Source organism: Macaca fascicularis, chromosome 8 (assembly GCF_037993035.2).
Source record: "Macaca fascicularis isolate 582-1 chromosome 8, T2T-MFA8v1.1".
In the NCBI taxonomy this organism is placed as follows: domain Eukaryota; kingdom Metazoa; phylum Chordata; class Mammalia; order Primates; family Cercopithecidae; genus Macaca; species Macaca fascicularis.
This window is the reverse complement of record NC_088382.1, coordinates 80,547,865-80,569,131: the sequence shown is the minus strand read 5'-3', so window position 1 is coordinate 80,569,131 and position 21,267 is coordinate 80,547,865. Positions and strand designations below refer to the sequence as shown.

General features: G+C 38.0%; 1 protein-coding gene across 2 annotated transcripts in view; it reads left to right on the top strand.

The window, feature by feature from the left end:
• The window catches only part of LACTB2 (lactamase beta 2), a 30,503-nt gene that overhangs the window by 1,228 nt on the left and 8,008 nt on the right, over positions 1-21,267 (top strand). For both annotated transcript variants that reach the window (XR_012416931.1, XM_005563513.5), the window contains exons 2-3: positions 6,078-6,241; positions 10,123-10,249. Coding sequence is in view for 1 of the 2 variants with exons in the window: in XM_005563513.5 (XP_005563570.1) it covers positions 6,078-6,241; positions 10,123-10,249 (291 nt within the window). In the remaining variant the exon portion in view is untranslated. The remainder of the gene's footprint in view (positions 1-6,077; positions 6,242-10,122; positions 10,250-21,267) is intronic.

Sequence of the window (21,267 nt, the reverse complement as noted above, 5' to 3'; positions counted from 1 at the left end):
CTAGGTTACAGTCTGTCTTGGCTGGAAAAGTCCCTCAACCAAGTAAATCCATAGGCGGTCTCTCTTCAGTGTGTCATCTTAAACTAGTCAATACCTCAGACAAAAGATGCATATTATCAGAATTACCCTGGAAAGTCTCTTAGAAGAACACCATGTTGGAGATCAGTGTATTGTCTCAGTAAGTTCAGCACAACCTGCCTTTTTTCCAGCGTTGAAACAGATGGCTGATTCTGTTTGAAAACCAGATGAAGAAATTGGCTTGTGTTTAGGGGCTATGTTGTGCGAAAAATACACACTGTATCTTTAAACACTAGAATCACACTCAACATAGCAAAGTGCTAGTGCTAAAAGAGACTTAAAGACTAACTGAGGGAAAAGCAGATTTATAGTCTCCTGTCTTAAATTACTTAACACTGTTGCTCACGTAAATTAATGGAGTGGAATAGCCAGTGGAATTACTTGCACTATGTAAATTATTTCTCCAAATAGTTGAACTAGAAAGTCTGTATAGTTGAGCTAGAAATAAGTGTAGATGATGCTACTGTATACAGTAAAACATGTACAGTAAAAGGTGGCTAGAAATTAATTGACCTCTTGTCAGATGTTCTGAGATTGGTGTCCACCCACTCCGCTTCACAAAACAGTTCTAAGATCACAAGCGGCTTTTGTATCACTAACCTCAATGGTATTTTTTTCTGTTCTCATCTTCCTTGAACTTTCAATGCTTTGACACCATTGACCACTCCCTCCTTAATTTGCCAACACCACATTCTTCAGGTTTCCTCTTACCTCTCGAGCTGCTCTTTCTCTTTCACCTTGATAGAGTCACCTTCTTTACCAAATCTTTAATGATTTTAGTTATTCAAGATGTAATCCTCATCTCTCATGTCCTCCTACTGTTTTCTCCAGGTGACCTCATCTACTTCTTTGGCTTTACCTTTATTATCTGTTTATTATTAACTACCAAATATATAGCTCCAGTTCAAATTCCAAACTTGATCTTCAGACTAAGTAGCCAACTTTTAAATCTATTAGCATGACTCACTGCTGTCTGGAACTCAGTGTTTTCCATACTGAACTCATAAACTTTCCCAGAAAACTGCCAGGTCCTCCTCCAGTTGTTCATATCTTGGTAAACAAAACCATCAAAGGAAATGCCTAAATACCCTCCCAGACATTTATTTGCTTCCTACTGCATAACCAAGCCATTATGAAGATCTATTCATGTCCCCTGCTACCACTCAGTCCAAGCCAGCAGAACTCTTGCTTAGGCTACTGTAATAGCCTCCTAACTGGCTTCTGTAAGACTGCTTCTGTCTCTCTCCAATCCAATCTTCCCTATGTAGCCTGAGTGGTATGTTAGGAATGAAAATTGGAAGGCCTTGTGTATTCTGACCTCCATCAGTCTTATCGGGCTCCTGTCAAACCTCTCCCATTCCAGCCATGCTGGCCTTATAGTGTTTCAGATGAGGTTTATGATACCCTGTCTCAGGGCCTTCATGCATGCTTTCCTCTTTCTTCCACTCTTCCCTCCCTTCTTTATCCAGCTAATCTCATTCATCCTTTAGAGCACAGCTGAAATACCATTCCCTCATGGAAGTCTTCCCTGACCCATCAGACTGTATTAGAAGCACTCCATACTTTTCATGGTCCTTATCTCAATGATAATGAAATGATTTTTTTGTACAAGAAGCTTAGTGTCTTTCCACACCTTCATACCCCACTATAACATCAGTTCAGTGAAAGCGTATTCATGGCTATATCCCCAGCCCCTAGCACAGAGCCTTATACATGATACAGGTGGAACACTAAATAGTTGCTGAATGAATGAGCATTCTGTACATTTTCTCTTAATTTTCACTATAATGACTCCAAGACTGCTGGATAACTATAGTTTTAGCTAGTCTTCCTTTCTCATCTGATCAGCCCATGGATGCCAAATGAATTTCACTAAAATACTGCTAGACCTAACTGTGATGCTTAGTACATAGGCACTCCATAAGCATTTGAATCAACTAATGACAGCCAAATTGTCCAGTATTTTCACTTTCCTCCTCTGCTCAAGAACCTCTAAAAGCTGCAATTTTAACCTTTCCTATCAAAATTGTACATACTTTGTGGGCAGATAGTGTGGCTGATAATAGAAAAAGGCAGTCAAGTGGAATAGAATTAAAACTCTGGACTCTGGTTACCTAGATTAAAATCCTGGTGCCATTTACTAGCCATATGACTTTGGACAAGACAGCTCTAAGCTTCAGATGCCTGATACAACCCAGTGAAGGTTGTATAGTACCTACCTCATTAGATGTTATGAGGATTCAGTGAAATTTAAGTAAAAAACATATATGAAAAGTACTTAAGTTGTAGCACATGGAAAACATACCATGTTAGCTATTATTTTTATCACTTCTGCTTTCCTCATAACATCTAGACAACACTGGGCTCACAGTAAGTGTTCAGAAAATATCTAATGATTTTGTAAGAGTGACAGCAAATAGAGACCAGTTAATAGCTATCTTAATATTGACATAAAATACATATAACAAGGAATTTGATTCTACTAATTTTCCATCAATTGAACATTTTTTTCTCCATTCATGTAGCAAATAGTTATTGTGTGCCTACTGTGTGCCAGACACTTTGCTCTAGTGAATAAATCGTTCATAGACCTATACAGATTTCATCTATTTTCTTGAGCCCTTGATTAGCATAATTTGCATTTGCAAAATGACCTCCTAAGATACAGGATATTATTGTCTTGACCAAAAAGAACAAAGTCAGCTAGCCCATGTAGAGATGATACTATCCAATCATCTATTATAACTATTCACAGACATCATGGTTAGAGTAACTGTTTGCTAAGGGAGAAACTAATAACATTTTTTTCAATTTCAAAACTGTTAACAGTTTTTTCAAATGTATAGCTGAAGTTTTATTTTTGCCACATAAAGAATGATTCTAAGCATTTAACCTAAGCAATCCCCTTCTGCTAGAGAGGCCGTGTTTTCAATGGAGAAGTCACTGACCTTGCATCTGAACATCTAGTGCTTCCCGGCACTGCCTCTTGCTAGTTATATGACCTGGAGCAAATCACTTAGCCTTTCTGAAGACTAGTTTTCTTAAAATAAATAATTAATAAAGTAATAATTCCTCCCTAGAGTTGATATGAGGATCAAAAGAAATAGTAAATATGAAAGCTCCAAATGGTTTAAATTGCTCTGTCAATGTAATATGTTATCAGTGTGACTTTTTTTTTTCCCTCAAAGCTTGTTGCAAACTCATGTTTTAGGTTTGATAGCATCTAGACACCCCTCCTTTGTTCTGAATAGATTGTATTAATTCCAGAACTTTTTTCTGTTTTCTTTCTTTTGAGAGCCCTTCTTTTGTCAATTCCAATTTTGTTAGACCAAGACAGGACCATTAAGAGACCTAAAACTGGAGGCCCAGAAACATGTTCTTCAGTACCACAGTCATATGGTCACTCAAACTTTCAACTGCAAACAACCAGCACAGGCATTCTAAAAGATCTGTTTTCGTTGCTACTAGATTTTATCAAATTCGTGTATCAACCCTGTTAATTTTGTCATGATCAGTGTGATGTGATCTGGTCTTTAAATTACAGAGATTTATATTCATTTTTAGATTATGAGATATTTCAGAACAGAGTTTCTTGGGAGGACGGGAAGGCAAGGATTAAGAAATAATTTTAAAAGTGGTGGGGCCTTGATGGATTGAAAAAATTTGAGTCTTACATGAAGCGTGGAAGGATTCTTTTTGAGGACCAGAAGACCCACAAAAATAGTCCCATTGACTCTTCTTTAGGGGCAGTGAGAATTTGTGGTAAATAACCCCAAATGCATGGAGGCAGCCAAAATCTAGGATGGGTGGGCTAGAGAGTGTTATTGGAGGTATCATAGTATTATAGTCTTGTGTATTTTTAATTTAGCATGACTAAATATGCACAGTGCTAAGTGCAGTACAATGTATTATAGATAAATAAATCCATAAATTCCTTGAACCAAACAGACAAGCTTTCTGCCCTGAAGGGACTCAAATTTGTAGGGTAGTATTGGGTGTGGAAATAGGCAATAAACAAATAAATATGTAAATACATAATATGTTACATGGTAATAACATGTAATAACATTTTTTTGCTATGGAAAAAAAGTGAGGTACGATAGCTAGGAATAGCATCAGAATTCTCTCTAACCCAAATCACACTCATCTCAAATTTGCTCCCTCCAGGGTTTACCTTCTTGATTAATGGCACACCAATCCTCCCACCTAGAAACCTCAGAATCGCCAACTGTTTCCCTCCTTCCACATCTAGTTGTTTAACAAATATCCTGTTGGTTGGTTGATTGTACCTTCTAAATGTTCTTTAAGCCATCTCTTCCTTATATTTCAACTACCAACAGAACCCTATAATAAATGCCCCCTTGGTCCAATGTGACCACCTGGGCTACTGTCTCCAGATAGGACAGTTCAACACTGTTTCTGAAGGACATCTACTGTGCTACAGAACATAGGGTGCAGATAGAAGCCAATGGGCTATGAGGCCATTGCCCTCCTCCCTTATGAGAGGCCAGTTTGTTTTTGTTGGCTCTGGGTCTCAGGGAGTAGGGTTAGGGAAACAAAACAACCAATAAAAAATATCCATCCAGTTACTCACTGTTTAATTTTAATGCTTTGCAAAATGCTTTCTATTGTATGTTACTTTTATTGTTTATTTCCAGTCATATGCAGTTCCCCTTCTCACCAACAGTTGAATGTAAGCAGGGATGTTTTGTCCTGCTTACTGCAAGAACAAAGTTGTAGCACATATTACGTAATCCGTAAACAGTTATTGATCAATGAATGAATAACTCAGACTTTTCATCGAGGCTAATCTGTCAGCCAGCATGAATTAGTGAGGTGTTACTGTGAAACAGCACGAGTAAAGAAGTTTGTGAATTGGATCTTGAGCTGGGCATGGTGGCTCAACACCTGTAATCCCAGCACTTTGGGAGGCTAAGGTGGGAGGACTGCTTGACCCCAGGAGTTAAGAGACCAGCCTGGGCAATATGACGAAACACCATCTCTACAAAAATGAGCCGGGCTTGATGGCGCATACCTGAGTCGCAGCTACTCAGGAGGTGGATGTGGGAGAATCGCTTGCACCCGGGAGGTCAAGGCTGCAATGAGCTGAGATCACATCACTGCACTCCAGCCTGGGTGACAGAGCAAGACCTTGACTCCAAAAAAAAAAAATGGATCTTGAGGCACATGTCACCCTGATGTCTTTAGTTCAGCAAAACTTCATAAAGGCCACCTCATGAAACCATGAGGAAGGGCAAACAAAATATAAGGAAGATTCAGAACCACAAGCAAAAAAAAACAAAAAAAAACAACAAAAAAAAAAAACAGCTAATTGGGTTGTCTAAGTAAAGAATGAAAACAGCTCAGACGTTTTTCCCGTGCTTCACTAAAGCCTTCATTTTAATGTGTCAGGGTGCTAATGTAAAACTTCAGTGATAAGTTCTATATAGTTCTATATCTAGTGCCAAAGACTAGTTCCTTTAGGGGTGCCATCGAATCAAAATCTTTCGTATCTATAAAACTTTTGAAATATACTGAGATATGAGATCTCAAAGGCAGATAGATAAGAGCACATATTCTGGCATCAGAATACCTGGGTTTGAAAGATGTTTCTGCCATTTATCTGTAGAGTAACCTGGGCAAGTTACTTCTAAATATAATGATAAAATATCTATGTTAACCAGTTGTTATGAGGAATGCAATTGTTAAAATATGTAAGGTCCTTGGAATGGTGCCATGTTTTCTTTAATTGCTATGTAAATGTTCAAGATTATTGCTATTATTCCTTGTTTAGACTTAGATTTAGCTCTAATTTTTTTCAGAAAACTTTCTTAGGGTGAGATTACTGTAGTTAAGCTGAAGTGACATAGCTGTTTTTTGAGCATGTTGAAAGTAAAATAATTTTTGCAGTTTCTTTAATGTAAATTATCTGTGTACAAAATAATGCTAATATCAACTCAGCGTTCCAATTGTGTGATTATCTTCCATTTAATTTTCAGGAGAATCCTCATTGACACTGGAGAACCAGCAATTCCAGAATATATCCGCTGTTTAAAGCAGGCTCTAACTGAATTTAACACAGCAATCCAGGAAATTGTAGTGACTCACTGGCACCACGATCATTCTGGAGGCATAGGAGATATTTGTAAAAGCATCAATAATGGTAAACAGAAAACATTCATTAAGCTCATTGAGGAAAGCCATGTTTGGAGAATAATTTATTTCAGTTACAGAGCTAAGTAGTCTATAAACCATTTACTAAATGCCTCAGTTTTAAATGGTACTTTTAGAAATTGATGAGACTGTTGAATATTGTGCCTAGTTTTAACAAAGGAGGAACGGAAAGTCCTGATTTCTGTTTCAAATCCTCAATTTTACTTTAGTCTGTGAGTTACTATTCAGACTCAATCATAACTAACAACTGTTGAGCATTTACTCTGTGCCAGGCACTGCACTAAACAATTTATGTGGAACTGTGAGGTAGGTGCTCTTATTGTTCACATTCTAACAGATTATCTCAGGCCTTCTATAACTTTAAGGCAGTTACTAACATATGCTGAAATTCAGGGAAGATATCATTGTATTGATAATTCATTGTCCCTGAAACCTATACAGTATTGATATTTTCCATCTCTTTATTTCCTCATCCCACCATCATATACCTAAATTCGTTCATTCATTCATTAAACAAATATTCCTTTTACTGTTATACGTCAGACAGTGTTCTTGGCACAAGGGGTATGGCAGTGAACAAAACAGACACTGTTCTCATGGAGCTTTCATTCCAGTAGGGACGTTAATGGTAAATAAATAATAGATCAGTCTGGGTGCAGTGGCTCATGCCTGTAATCCCAACACTTTGGGAGGTCAAGGTGGGTGGATTGCTTGAGCTTAGGAGTTCAAGACCAGCTTAGGAAACATAGCAGGACCCTGTCTCTCCAAAAAAAGTGCAAAAGTTTCCCAGGTATGGTGGCATGCACCTGAAGTCCCAGCTACTCGGGAAGCCAAGGTGGACAGATTGCTTGAGCCAGGGAAGCTGAGGCTGCAGTAAGCCATCATTGTGCCACTGCACTCCAGCCTGGGCACCAGAATGAAAAAAAAAGAGAAAAAAATAGATCAGATCATCATGGGTGCTATGCAGGAAAATAAAGGTATAATAAGAGAAAGGGAAGAGAGAGTAAAGTGGAGAAGGGCAAGGGCTGTTATATCCAGAGTGGACAGAGAGAAGGAGCAAGCTCCTGGCAGTAAGGGCTGCCAGGCAAACAGCATTGCAAGAGCAAAGATGCTGGAATGAGAGTGTGGTTGGCACATTCGGGGCACAGTAAGGAGGTCAAGAACATTCACGCTCGTTTACATTGAGCTAGTATTTTTAAACATTTGTAAAAATCTGCTTTTTTAGGCCTTGTGACTATAATTGGGACATCTCAGCTACCACACCCAATATCACCAGGCGGCCAGTTATTAAAAAAACTGGCAACCAAGCTTCCTTACCCTCTTAGCTCCTTTCTTCCTATCTAAGGGCACTGTATACCACAGGAACTTATAATCTCTCACTCTGACTTTTCCTTCTCTTGTCTTGCCTCTTTTAATCTTGTCTTAAACCTCTTCTTTTAATCTACCTATTAAATCTTGTGAATTAAAAAACTATTTTATGCCAGAGACGGTGGTGTGTGCTTATAATCCCAGCTACTCAGGAGACTGAGGCAGGAGGATAGTTTGAGCTCAGCAGTTCAAGACCAGCCTGAGCTACAAAGTGAAACCCTGTTTGCGGGGGGAAAAAAACACTATTCTGTGATTTCTTAATTAGCTTTGTCACCTCAGCCAACTCTTCAGATTTTTCAGTTTGAAAAATTAAAATGTTTATAGCCCACTTTTTTCTTTCATAAATCAATTTTATTGAGCTTTAATTTACATACATAAAATATGCCCATTTTAAGTGAACAGTTTGGTGAGTTTTAACAAACATGAATACCTACGTGACCATTCCAGTCAAGATATGGAACACTTCCTCCATTCCAAAAACAGTCCCCTCGTGCTGCTTTGCAGTGATTTCCCCCATCCCCAGCCTCCAACAACCACTCAAATAGGATATGTGTTTTCATTTATATTTGCACGTAAGTTTGAAAACAGATACAAAGTTATAGTATGACATTGATTTTGTAATTTTTATATAATTGTGATTTTTTTAAATTGTCTACTAAAGGTCTCATAAGCAGAAATGTAACGCCTCCATTTCTTTACTGAAAGATAAAATTATACAGCTTATAAACAAAACAAACAAAAAAAAAAAACTCAATATCTCAATCTTGTTATATGATGTCAATTCCCAGAAAAGCATATCATTGTTTTCCTTTGGCCTCTAAGATACAAAATAATAGAGTTTGGGGTTGGAAGGGGAAGTGGTATTTGTTGTTGTTTCTTTTCTTTTTATTTCAGTGTTTCTGTCTCCTTTATCCTCAAACTAGCAGATTCGTGTGCCTTGTCCATTTTTCTCTGAAATATCTCTTTCTGCTTTCATATTTCCAGTGCTACCATCTTAACCCTAATATTCAGTACCTTCCAGCTGGGAAATTGCAGTCATTGCCCTCCTGGGCTCTCTGATCTCCTTTTGGTCTCCCTACCCACAGCCGCCATATTTATCATGAGTTAACACTATTTCATTATCTTACTAAAGAATGTGTAGTGATTACACATGATAAAGTTTATATTCTTCTATTTTGTAGAAGGTAATTTAAGACCCTTTCTGATCTGAGCTCATCTTACCTATCTAACTTTATCTCCACTCTTCCCAGCCAGTATTTTGCAGTAGAAAAATTGATAGCATTATGTTGTCAGACATATGTCATGTTTATTCTTATTTTAATGCGTTTGTTTGTTTGTTTGTTTGTTTGTTTTGAGACAGAGTCTCACACTGCTGCTCTGCCTGGAATGCAATGGCGCGATCGTGGCTCACTGCAACCTCCGCCTCCCGGGCTTACTCGATTCCCCTGCCTCAGCCTCCCTAGTATCTGGGACTACAGGCACACACCACCACACCTGGCTAATTTTTTTGTATGTTTAGTAGAGATGGGGTTTCACTGCATTGGCCAGACTGGTCTCGAACTCCTGACCTTGTGATCTGCCTGCCCTGGCCTCCCAAAGTGCTGGGATTACAGGTGTGAGCCACCATGCCTGGACTTAATGCCTTTCCTAATGCAGTTCCCCTTACCTACAACTCCTTCTCTGTACCTTTACCCATCCTGCTCATCCTGTAAGTCACACCTCAAGTTCTATCATATTTATAAATCGTTTCCTAACTCTCCTTTCTCTGAACTCCTGCTGCCTTTATTAGCCGAATTGTCCATTTAATATTCATTAAATGGTACCAAGTATAGTTCTTTGTTTCATGTTTGTAAATTTTAGTTTCCCAATCAGGGCAACTTTTAAGAACTTTGATATCACAGTGATTGTATTCAGTGTACCTAGTATACTGGTTAGTTAATTGGCACTCAATTGTTAATTGGTTAATTTATTTATTTTCTTTGTGTCAGTGAGGGGTGGTATAGATTAAGCTTATTTTAAAGGTTTAATATCTTAGCCACTGCTTTGGGGCTTCATTTCAGTACTCATAGCAAGGACCTCATGCTAACATCCTTTTGTTATTAATTACTGTATGACACCTTTGCTACATGTTAGGCACCTGGATAAAGTTTCCAGGTTCTGTATTACTGCCTCTTCAACACTTGTTGGGATGCCAAAGCTAGCTGAGATTATGAAGAACTACTTTTAAATGTTTTATATAAACTAGGAGTGACTCAAAAAATATAGAGGCTTTCTTGTAAACCTAGAGGGGCATGAAAGAATGAAGAGCTGTTTGGTTGAAAGATATGAAATAGTTACATCCCAGAGATAACCTGCTGTAATTCATCCCATTTTCTATTGTCTCTTAATGTTAATATTTTATGCAGTCATTCACAAGTGTTAGCTCTATGAAAGTTGATCTCTTAAAAGCCTTAATTATAATTTAAAGTGTGAATCAATATATTTTATATGTTTTATGACTAGACACTACCTATTGCATTAAAAAACTCCCACGGAATCCTCAGAGAGAAGAAATTATAGGAAATGGAGAGCAACAATATGTTTATCTGAAAGATGGAGACGTGATTAAGACTGAGGGAGCCACTCTAAGGTAAGTAAATGTCCCTTAGCCAGGGAAGGTGAAGGGTTTGTGTATACGTGTCATAAAAAAGCATGGAAGGATCCCAGCACTTTGGGAGGCAGAAATGGGAAGATCGTTTGAGCCCAGGAGTTCAAAGACCAGCCTAGGCAATATAGTGAGACCTTGTCTCTACCAAAAAAAATTTAGTTAGCTGAGCATGGTGGCATATGCCTGTAATCCTCACTATTCAGGAGGCTGAGATGGGATGATCGCTTGAACCCAGGAGGCGGAGGCTGCAGTGAGTCAAGATTGTACCACTACACTCCAGCCTGTGCAACTGAATGAAACCCTGTCTCAAAAACAAAAAAAAAGAACAGAAGGTTTATGCATACGTGCTGGTATGTGTGAAGAGTACATCAGGAAGGATACAAAAGAAACCCAATAACATTGCTTACTCTGGGAGGAGAAAATGAGTTGCTTGAGAAATGAGAAAAGAAAGACCTCACTCTTTATTAAATTGTTTATTTGAATCATATGATTACCATTTTTTTGAAAAATGGAATTTACACTTTAAAAAATTAGTGTTGTCTCCTAAGGAGGCTTAGGGATCTACCTATCAATTCAATTCAGGGCTTTCCCATATTCTCACTTCCAAAAGATGACCCATACCTAAATTAAATAAGTTTTAGACTTGACCAATCATACCTCATGACCTATCTGAGGGCTTCAAAATGGTATTTCAAACTCGGTTGTTTTAAAACTGAACTCCTCTCTCCCCCACAATCTGTACCTGTTTTCTGATCTCAGAACATCCACTTTTCTCAGTATGTAAGACTTTACTCATTCTTCTAGACAGAGGCTTCAGGATTACCTTGCACTGCTCTTGACCTTTACCATCCCCCTCCCCTTGCCCACTACACTGATCAGGTTAGTTTTTACATCAAAAATATTTGTCAGCTGACACAAACAAATGGAAACATATCCCAAGCTCATGTTTGTGTAGGATCAATATTGTGAAAATCATACTGCCAAAAGCAATCTACAAATGCAACACAATCCCCATCAAAATACTACCATCATTCTTCACAGAATTAGAAAAAACAATTCTAAAATTCACATGGAACCAAAAAAGAGCCCGCATAGCCAAAGCAAGACTAAGCAAAAAGAACAAATCTGGAGGCATCACACTACCTGATTTCAAACTATACTGTAAGGCCATAGTCACCAAAACAGCATGGTACCAATATAAAACAGTCACATACACCAATGGAACAGAATAGAAAACCTAAAAATAAACCTAAATACTTACAGCCAACTGATCTTTGACAAAGCAAACAAAACCATAAAGTGGGGAAAGGACACCCTTTTCAATAAATGGTGCTGGCATAATTGGCTAGCCACATACAGGAGAATGAAACTGGATCCTCATCTCTCACCTTATACAAAAATCAACTCAAGATGGATTAAGGACTTAAATCTAAGACCTGAAACTATAAAAATTCTAGAAGATAACATTGGAAAAACCCTTCTAGATACTGGCTTAGGCAAGATTTTATGACCAAGAACCCAAAAGCAAATGTATTAAAAACAAAGATAAATAGTTGGGACATAATTAAACTGAAGAGCTTTTGCATGGCAAAAGGAACAAACAGCAGAGTAAACAGACAACCCACAGAGTGGGAGAAAATCTTCATAATCTATACATCTGACAAAGGACTAATATCTAGAATCTATAATGAACACAAATCAGTAAGAAAAAACAAGGCCATCAAAAAGTAGGCTAAGGACATGAATAGACAATTCTCAAAAGAAGATATACAAATGGCCAACAAACATGAAAAAATGCTCAACATCACTAGTGATCAGAGACATACAAATCAAAACCACAATGCAATACCACCTTACTCCTGCAGGAATGGCCACAATCAAAAAATCAAAAAACAGTAAATGTTGATGTGGATGTGGTGAACAGAGAATACTTTGTACACTGTTGGTGGGAATGTAAACTAGTACAACCACTATGGAAAACAGTGTGGAGATTTCCTTAAATAACTAAAAGTGGAACTACCATTTGATCTAGCAATCCCACTACTGGGTATCTACCCAGAGGAAAAGAAGTCATTATACAAAAAAGATACTTGCATACTCATGTTCATAGCAGCACAGTTTGCAATTGTAAAATCATGGAACCAACTCAAATGCCCATCCATCAACGAGTAGATAAAGAAACTGATATATTTATATGATAGAATACTACTCAGCCATAAAAAGGAATGACGGGCCTGGCATGGTGGCTCATGCCTGTAATCCCAGCACCTTGGGAGGCCAAGGCAGGTAGATCACCTGAGGTCAGGAGTTTGAGAGCAGCCTGCCCAACGTGATGAAACCCCATCTCTACTAAAAAAAAAATACAAAAATTACCCAGGCCTGGTATTGCATGGCTGTAATCCCAGCTACTTGGGAGGCTGAGGTAGGAGAATCGCTTGAATCCGGGAGGCAGAGATTGCAGTGAGCCGAAATTGTGCCATTGCACTTCAGCCTGGGCAACAAGAGCGAAACTCCCTCTCACAAAAAAAAAAAAAAAAAAAAAAAAAAAAAAAAAAAGGAATTAATTAACGGCATTTGTAGTGACCTGGATGAGATTGGAGACTATTCTTCTAAGTGAAGTAACTCAGGCATGGAAAACCAAACATTATTTGTTCTCACTGATGTGTGGGAGCTAAGCTATGAGGACACAAAGGCATAAGAATGATACAATGGACTTTGGGGCCTTGTGGGGAAGGGTGGGAGGGAGGTGAGGGATAAAAGACTACAAATAGGGTACAGTGTATGTTGCTCAGGTGATGAGTGCACTAAAATCTCACAGATCACCACTAAAGGACTTGTGTAACCAGATACCACCTATACCCCAATAACTTATGGAAAAAATATATTTGTCAGCTGAGCACAGTGGCACATGCCTGTAGTCCCAGCCACACAGGGACTTAGGCAGGAGGATCACTTGAGTCCAGGAATTCTCGGCTGTAGTGCACTATGCCAATCGCATGTCCATGTTAAGTTCAGCGTCAGTATGGTGACTTCTGAGACCTTAGGAGCTGGGGACCACCAAGTTGCCTAAGAAGAGGTGAACTGGCCCAGATAGGAAACAGCAGGTCAGAACTCCCATGCTGATCAGTACTGGGATCGAGTCTGTAAATAGCCACAGCACTTCAGCCTGGGCAACAAAGTAGAAACCCATCTCTAAAAAAAAAAAAATAGGTAAATACACACACAAACACACACACGCACACACATATTTGTCAGTGCTATCCCTTCTTCATATCCACTACCAGTACTTCCTCCTTTATCTTACTGTCTCCAGCTCTCCCCTTTAGCCTACCATCCTACATTGTGCTACTTGAAATTTTTAGTGACTCTCGCTGCATACAAGATAATGTTTGTTCTCTTTACCATACCGCAGTCTGACCCCAGGCCACTTTTCTGGTCTTAGTTCCCACTCCCCTCACAAAAACACTTAGCCAATATACAAATACTCCTGGGCATATTATGCCTGTTTATGCCTTTGTTTACATCACCCCTTTCCACTACTTGTCTCCCTGGTAAATTTTTATCTTTTCTTCAGAGCCCAGTTCACATGTTACTTATATCAAAAACGCTTTCTGGGCAAAATTAACTGCTCTTATTCCGCTTTTGTATAAATGTTATTCTATAATAGCATTTATCAAGTTGTATTATGGTTTTGTGGAGGAGGGTAAGTGTCTCCTTAAAAAGGAATCAGCTCCTTAAGTTCACAATATTAGTTAATGTCAGTTGCGATAGCAAAACAACTCAGAAATGTTTAACGGCTCAAATAGGAAACAAATTTATTTCTTGGTCCCATAAAGTCCCAAAAAGGTTATCAGTTAGCCAGTGGCCCTCTGCAAGTAATGATTTATGCTCCTTCCATCTTGTGATTCTACCCTCCTCAAGACTTTTTTTTCAAGGTTGCCATGCGCAGCTTAATCAATCCAGCAGGTAGAAAAGCATGGAAGGGATATTGCATGGGAGGTTTTCATGGACCAAGTCTTCTGTTGCATTGGCTGTCAATTCAGTCATAAGCCACCCCTAACTGTAGGGAGTCTGGAAAATATACTTTAACTGTATGCCCAGCAAAATAGAGGAAATGGGTTTAGTAACTAGATAGCCATTCTCTGATACAGGCAGATACCAGGTTCATCCTCACATCCTCGCCTCTAGCACACAGAAGGCACTGAATATTTATCTTACATATAGTTAGTATCTTTAAAGAGGCAAATAAATGAACAGATGAGTAAGAGAAAATGAAGTAGTAGATGTCCATGTCCTCTTTTAAACTGGTGCCCCCTTTTTTCTACTTGCTGTGGTTTTCAAAATGTAGTTTAGAAACCTGCTAGTTTCTGGGCAGTTTCCTTACAATGCTGTTATTGAAAATATAGCCAAGTGTGTTTTCTCACACCTGTAATCCCGGTACTTTGGGAGGCCAAGGCAAGCGGTTCGAGACTAGCCTGGGTAACATGGCAAAACCCCATCTCTACCAAAAATACAAAAAAAATAGCCAGGCATGGTGGTGTGTGCCTATGGTCCCAGCTACTTGGGAGGCTGAGGTGAGAGGATTGTTTGAGCCTGTGAGGGCAGAGGTTGCAATGAACTGAGATAGTGCCACTACACTCCAGCCTGGTGACAGAGCGAGACTCTGTCTCCAAAAAAAAAGAAAATATAATAGCATGTTATATAATTTGCCCATGACATCAAAGGAAAACAAACATTATATTACTGCTTCTCAAAAAGTATTCTTGATAGTACTGAAATTTCCTCCAAAGCACTCCAGCCCTAGGCCAAGTTAATGAAAGGGGTAGAGATGGTTTATTGACTCTTCTGTCTCAAAGATTTGGAAATCACAGTACTGGTTTATCACAGTTATCATAGAATCATGGGTATTCCTTAGAGCTGTACCTAATTTTCCAGATTAAACATATGCCGCTGTTGGATGTTAACTGCCATCCAGGTGGAACAGGACATTTTTTTAAAAACTTCTTATCAAAGTATAATATATAAACAGGAAAGATCACATAGCATAAATGTACAAAGTAATGCATTTTCAGAAATTCAACAAGGCCCGTAAGCAGCATTCAGATGAAGAAACAGAACAGTATCAGTGTCCCAGAAATCTCCCTTATGCTTGCTTCCCCTTCAGTTGAGTACTGTCTTGGATTCCTGGAGTGAATTGATGCCAAAGATTTCAAATATTATATGAATTCTATTTAATTTCTGTTTTACTGTACTCTGATGGGAATCTATGTAAAGATTTAAGGGGAAAACCGACAAAAAGAATCAAAAACAGACACATTTTAAAGATGACTAGTTGTAAATAATCTTTTCTCAAAATATAAATTATCATTATGCTAAAGCCTGGATAAAGCATTTAATTTCCTGATGACCGTGGTTTTCAATTTTCACTTTTATGAAGTCAGAAAAGCCCAATTGTTTTCAATATTAACATGTAATATTTTAAGCAAAACCTCTGTTAAGCTAGCTGGTGAAAAGACATTAGACAGAGTTCAACTCTACATAAATAACAGCACTTAAGAGTTTTGTTCAGCGAAAGTTGCATAAGTAGAAGGTTAAAATCTGCCTCAGTCCTCATGTATTCATTGGCCAGTTGATCTTGCCTACTTGCCAACTTTGAAAAAATAAAATAAAATGTAGTAGGGACAGAGATAATATCCACCAAGAACCCTTGCAGTAAAAAGCAGAAAACTAGAAAGGTTTTTCGTAAGAATTTGATTCTGGATGTAAACTAGCAAGCTAAGTTGAATTTCTTGAAGAAAAGTCAATCTGACAGTTTTTGATTACTGTCCCGAATTCTCTAAGAGAGTCATCCTTACAAAGTCCACTCTATCACAGAAGTAACAAAACTAGATAAATTTTCTACCTGCTAAATAGGAAGGCCACAGCTGCAGTTCCTGGGACCTTTAGCAAAGCACCTCTGATGTCATTTCCTTTTCTCCTCCTGCCTGTGTGAAGTGAATTTTAACAGGTTTATGCAAATTACAGCAGCCACCCAGGTGACTGGAGAATTGAGATTACTGATTCCCCAATTTAAGAAACCCTGGTGCTTGTGTTCTGTTTATAGCACAGAAAACAATTAAGTTCTGGTGTGTTAGGGGGTCAGGGAGGGCTGATAATGAAGGAGGCATTGCAAGCAAGACAGTTTTCAGATGAAGAGTGGTTCTCCAAGTGAGTTTTTGTAGATTAAAAAGAGAAAGATTGGGGTTCTGTTTGTTAATGCATTCTATGTGTTCATAAGATTGTCCACAAGATATGACACATCCCCACACACAGACACATATTTATATAGTTGGCTGGAAATACACCCCTTGGAATTATTTTCATATAACATTGGATACTTCTATTAACAGCTTGCAACAGGTTTAACCAGACAAAAGAGATGATTTCTAACAGCTCTTTAATACCTTGCCATTGGATCAACTATAATATAGTAATTGTTTGCAATATATGAAATATACCCTTGGAAACTATAAAAGCATAATAGTTCTTAATGTCAGACACTGGCCTTTCAAAAATAATTGCTCCCATTAGTATCTAATATCTTATACCTTATATCTATTATATTATTCGATTTTTTAAAGACTTTACAGTTTCAGTATTTAATATTAAGGATTTGGTTGATTTTTATATTTATGGCAAAGGAGAAACTTCCCTAAGTTATAGTCATTTCAGTTCTCTTAAATACTTTTATTTAAGAGTTGAATTTTATCAAATGTCTTTTCACTGTCTAGGGAGATGAACTTATTAGTTTCCTCCATATCTTTACTATGATTTTCAGGCGTCTTATAATATTGGAGCATTCTTGCATTTTTTAATAAACCTTATTTGGTCATGATCTTTAAATGTGCTTTTGGATTCTCTTTGTTAATATTTTGGTTATTATTTTTAGAATATTAATAAAATTGGGTAGTATTTTTCTTTTTGTACCTTTGTCAGTTTGGGGCTTTATCTGTTTCTTTTTTTTTTCGAGATGGAGTCTCACTTTGTCACCCAGGCTGGAGTGCAGTGGTGCGATGTTGGCTCACTGCAACCTCCACCTCCTGGGTTCAAGCAATTCTCCTACCTCAGCCTCGTGAGTAGCTGGGATTACAGGCATCTGCCACCACGCCCAGCTACTTTTTGTATTTTTAGTAGAGGCGGGGTTTTGCCATGTTGGCTAGGTTGATCTCAAACTCCTGACCTCAGGCCTCAGCCTCCCAAAGTGCTGGGATTACAGGTGTGAGCTACCGTACCTGACCTTTTTCTATGCTTCAGGAGAGTTTAAGTACATAGTAGTGAAATTATCTGACCTCTAAATGTTTGGTAGAATTATCCTGTGAAAATACTGAACCTTTAGCTCTAATGACAGTCACACATCTTTTTACTAGAGCTTTAATTAATAATGTGGTCCTGTGAGTTAAGCTTAACACAAATAGCTTTATACTTTTTTCTGTATACTACTTTTTATAGATTATTTTTTAATATAAGGTTGGCCTAAACGAGTTTTGTATTCTAAATTAAACTATAATCAGATCGTTTTGTAAAAAGACAGGTTTACATGGTGGCTCACACCTGTAATCCCAGAGGATCCCTTGATGCCAGGAGTTCAAGGCTGCAGTGAGCCATGATCACTCCACTGCACTCTAGACTAGGTGGCAGAGTGAGACCTCATCTCTTAAAAATAATACAATTTTTTAAAAAACATGTTTCAAAAGGTTTACTTATTAGTGTGGCTTCTAGAATCTAAAATCCAAACTTGAAAACATTTACATATCATGACTAGGCTCATCAAGGTCTCAAGGAAGAGAGACACACATAATTACCTTTAATGGTATGGTTTTGTTGTATAGGAACATACAGAAAAATGACATAAATGATTAGCTAAGAGGTGAAAGTAGTTGCATCTAGGGAGAAAGAAATTATACAGTGGGGGAGTAACAGTTACAAATCTTAGAGGACTATTTGATTCTTTGCTACATCTTATTTTTCAATTTGAGATATTTATTAACTTTCCACTATGAAAAAATTAGAATTGGGTTTTCCTCTTCTCCCACTTTTGAACACCATTCCTGTCCTCTAACCTGTCATAATGCTGGTTAGATCAGCATTCGGTGTTGATGTTGTTACGACTGTAGACACTTTACAGCTGAACTGTGTAGTAAACTATGCTTACTTTTCCTGCTTTCCTGCAATTAGTTATTGTTTTTGCTTTGTTATTTTGGATAGTTTTCTGTGTATTTATCACTAATTTAACTCTGAGTATATAAATCTTCCCTTAGGGTGTTTAAATGTATCATGGATTCTCTCAATTTCATCTTCTGAAAGAACCTTCCCTTTAAGCCTCCCAGCTAATAACTTGCTCCTGTCTCGGCTTGTTTTCCTCCAGGCCTGGTGCTGGTGTCATCTCAGAATTCTCTGCACTCTCACCTGGGGCTTCTGGAACTTTGCCTCTCTCCAGTGCCCATAACTTTCTTAAAACCCCCTCTGTTTTAAAGGAACCCACCTCCAATGGCTTCCTGAGAAATGGTGAATTTTTGAGACCTTAGATGTCTAAAAGTAGTCTTTTTTCATCTAACTTGATTTAAGGTATTTATGAGTATAGATTCTAAGTTGAAAGTCTTTTTCCTTCTCAGTATTGTCTGCAAGGTTTCATTTCCTTCTGGTTTCAATATTGCCATAGAGAAAGCTAAAGCCCTTCTGTTGCTAACTTTTTTGGTCCCTGGCTTTTGCTTTTTTCCTTCTTGTCCACTGTATCCTGAAATTTCACAGTGATTCCTTCATCTTAAAATACTCAGCATGCAAAGGTGCCATATTTTGGCGGTGGTGTGTTCTGAGTCCCATCATCAGAAAAAACTCAGAGGAGTTGACTATAGTTTTAGTCAAAGCAGAGTATTTGTCAATCCGTGATAGGCCTTTTCAGTCTGGAAACATGTCCTTCAGTTCCAAAACTTTTCTTGAGGTGCATATTTTCTGTCATCTCTTGTGTGCTATTTCATTTACTAAAATTCCTATTATTTTGTTAGAACTCCTGTACTACTCTAACTTTGTTTTTTTCTCTCTCATTTTTCATCTTTTTGCCTTTTTACTATACTTTCTGGGAGATTTTTGTTAACTTTATCACCTAACCTTACTACATGTTTTTATTTCTGTTCTCAGATTTGTAATTTTCAGGAACCCTTTTTGTTTCCGAAATGTTCCTTTTATACTACCCTATTCTTGTTTCATAGTTGCAATTTCTTCTCTTTTTGCTGAGGATATTATATTCTATGGGGTTTGGTTCTTTTGGAAATTTTCTTCATAACTGCTTTGTTTGCTTGTTCGTTTTTATTCACTGTCTTCAACATGACTTTCCTTAGATGACTAGTAATCCTGATTATCTTCTGATGTTTACTAATTGTGTTCTGATGGAAACTACAGAGCTATTTGGGAGCTCTGAGAATGTGAGGGGGAGTCTTCTGTAGGCTTTAAGCCTCACTGTAGGATAATCTGGATGAGCTCTTCAGTTGGGAACCTTCCATCATTGGTATCGTAGAGTCTTTCTTCCTGAGTTGGTAAAATAACTTAGAAAAAGACTCTTCTAATCTTCATGTAGGGTAAAGGCCTGGCTGCCAGAATTATAGAAGCTGAGTGTGGAAAGAAGGCATAGGAATCTACATATATTCTTGTAATCTTCCTTTTTTTTTAGTATATTGTCTCTTCCTCCATCTGTGCCTTGTTTTACCCTCTTCAAAGATTAAACCTCCAGCGTTTCCCTTAGTGAGATTGGGGCACTTCTCAACTCAAAGTGGGAAGAGACTCTGAGGATCTGAATGTTTGTTAAAAAGACTTTCAATAGACTTCTTATTTCAGCCACCTTCCTTCCACTTCACCCTCCACTTCCAGATTTCCCAAATCCTTAGACTTTGAGGAATTCTGCAGTGCAAATCTGATTGGTTCTCAGCTTTCCCCGCTGCTTATTTAGGCTTCCATTTTCTCCTGTCTGATAAGTCACTTATCACTCATCTATATGTCATCACATTTACCCTGTTCCCACAAAATATTCTGTTATTGTGAAGATTTATTAAGTATATTCCAAGCATGGCTGGGTACAGTGGCTCATGCCTGTAATCCCAGCACTTTGGGAGGCCAAGGCGGGCAGATCACTTGAGGTCAGTGAGGTGTTTGAGACCACCCTGGCCAACATGGTGAAACCCCATCTCTACTGAAAATACAAAAATTAGCCAGGCATGGTGGTGAGCACCTGTAGTCCCAGCTACTTGGGAGGCTGAGGCAGAAGAATTGCTTGAACCTGAGAGGCAGAGGTTGCAGTGAGCCAAGATTGCACCACTGCACTCCAGTCTGGGTGACAGAGTGAGACTCTGTCTCAAAAAAATAAAAACAAAAAATTATATATACAGATAGAGAAATAGATATATATTCCAAGCACATAATAACTCAATACTGACTAGAATAGACAGGTAATTATCCTCTTAAACTAAATAAAATATAATTTAAACTATATTCCTTTAGACATTTATTACTATTTGCTGTGATTTATTTATGTAAAATGTAAAATAGAGAGGTTAATAATGCCTAACCCAAAGTAGTGTAAGGATTAAATGTGTAATATGTGTAAATCCCTGAAGACAGTGCCTGGCACATGGAAAGCAATCTATTACTAAAATTAGCTACTACTGAGTGCCAAGTACTGGGTATATAAAAATGAAAATGAGATGAGAGTCCTGCCCTTCTGGAACTCATAATCTTGTGAGGTAGAATAGTAAACAAAACAATCTGAAGCCTACAGAATAGTATATAATTCAAAGTAGAATAATAATGTAGAGGCAACGGTGACCAGTACAGAGAATTAAGTCTGTATATTGCTGAGAAGTCAGGGGGTGCTTCGCAGAACAGATTATTTGAACTCAGTTTTTGTTTATCTGGTTTCTTGTTGGCATAGTTACAAAACAATATAAATGTAAATAAGAAATTTTGAAATAAAA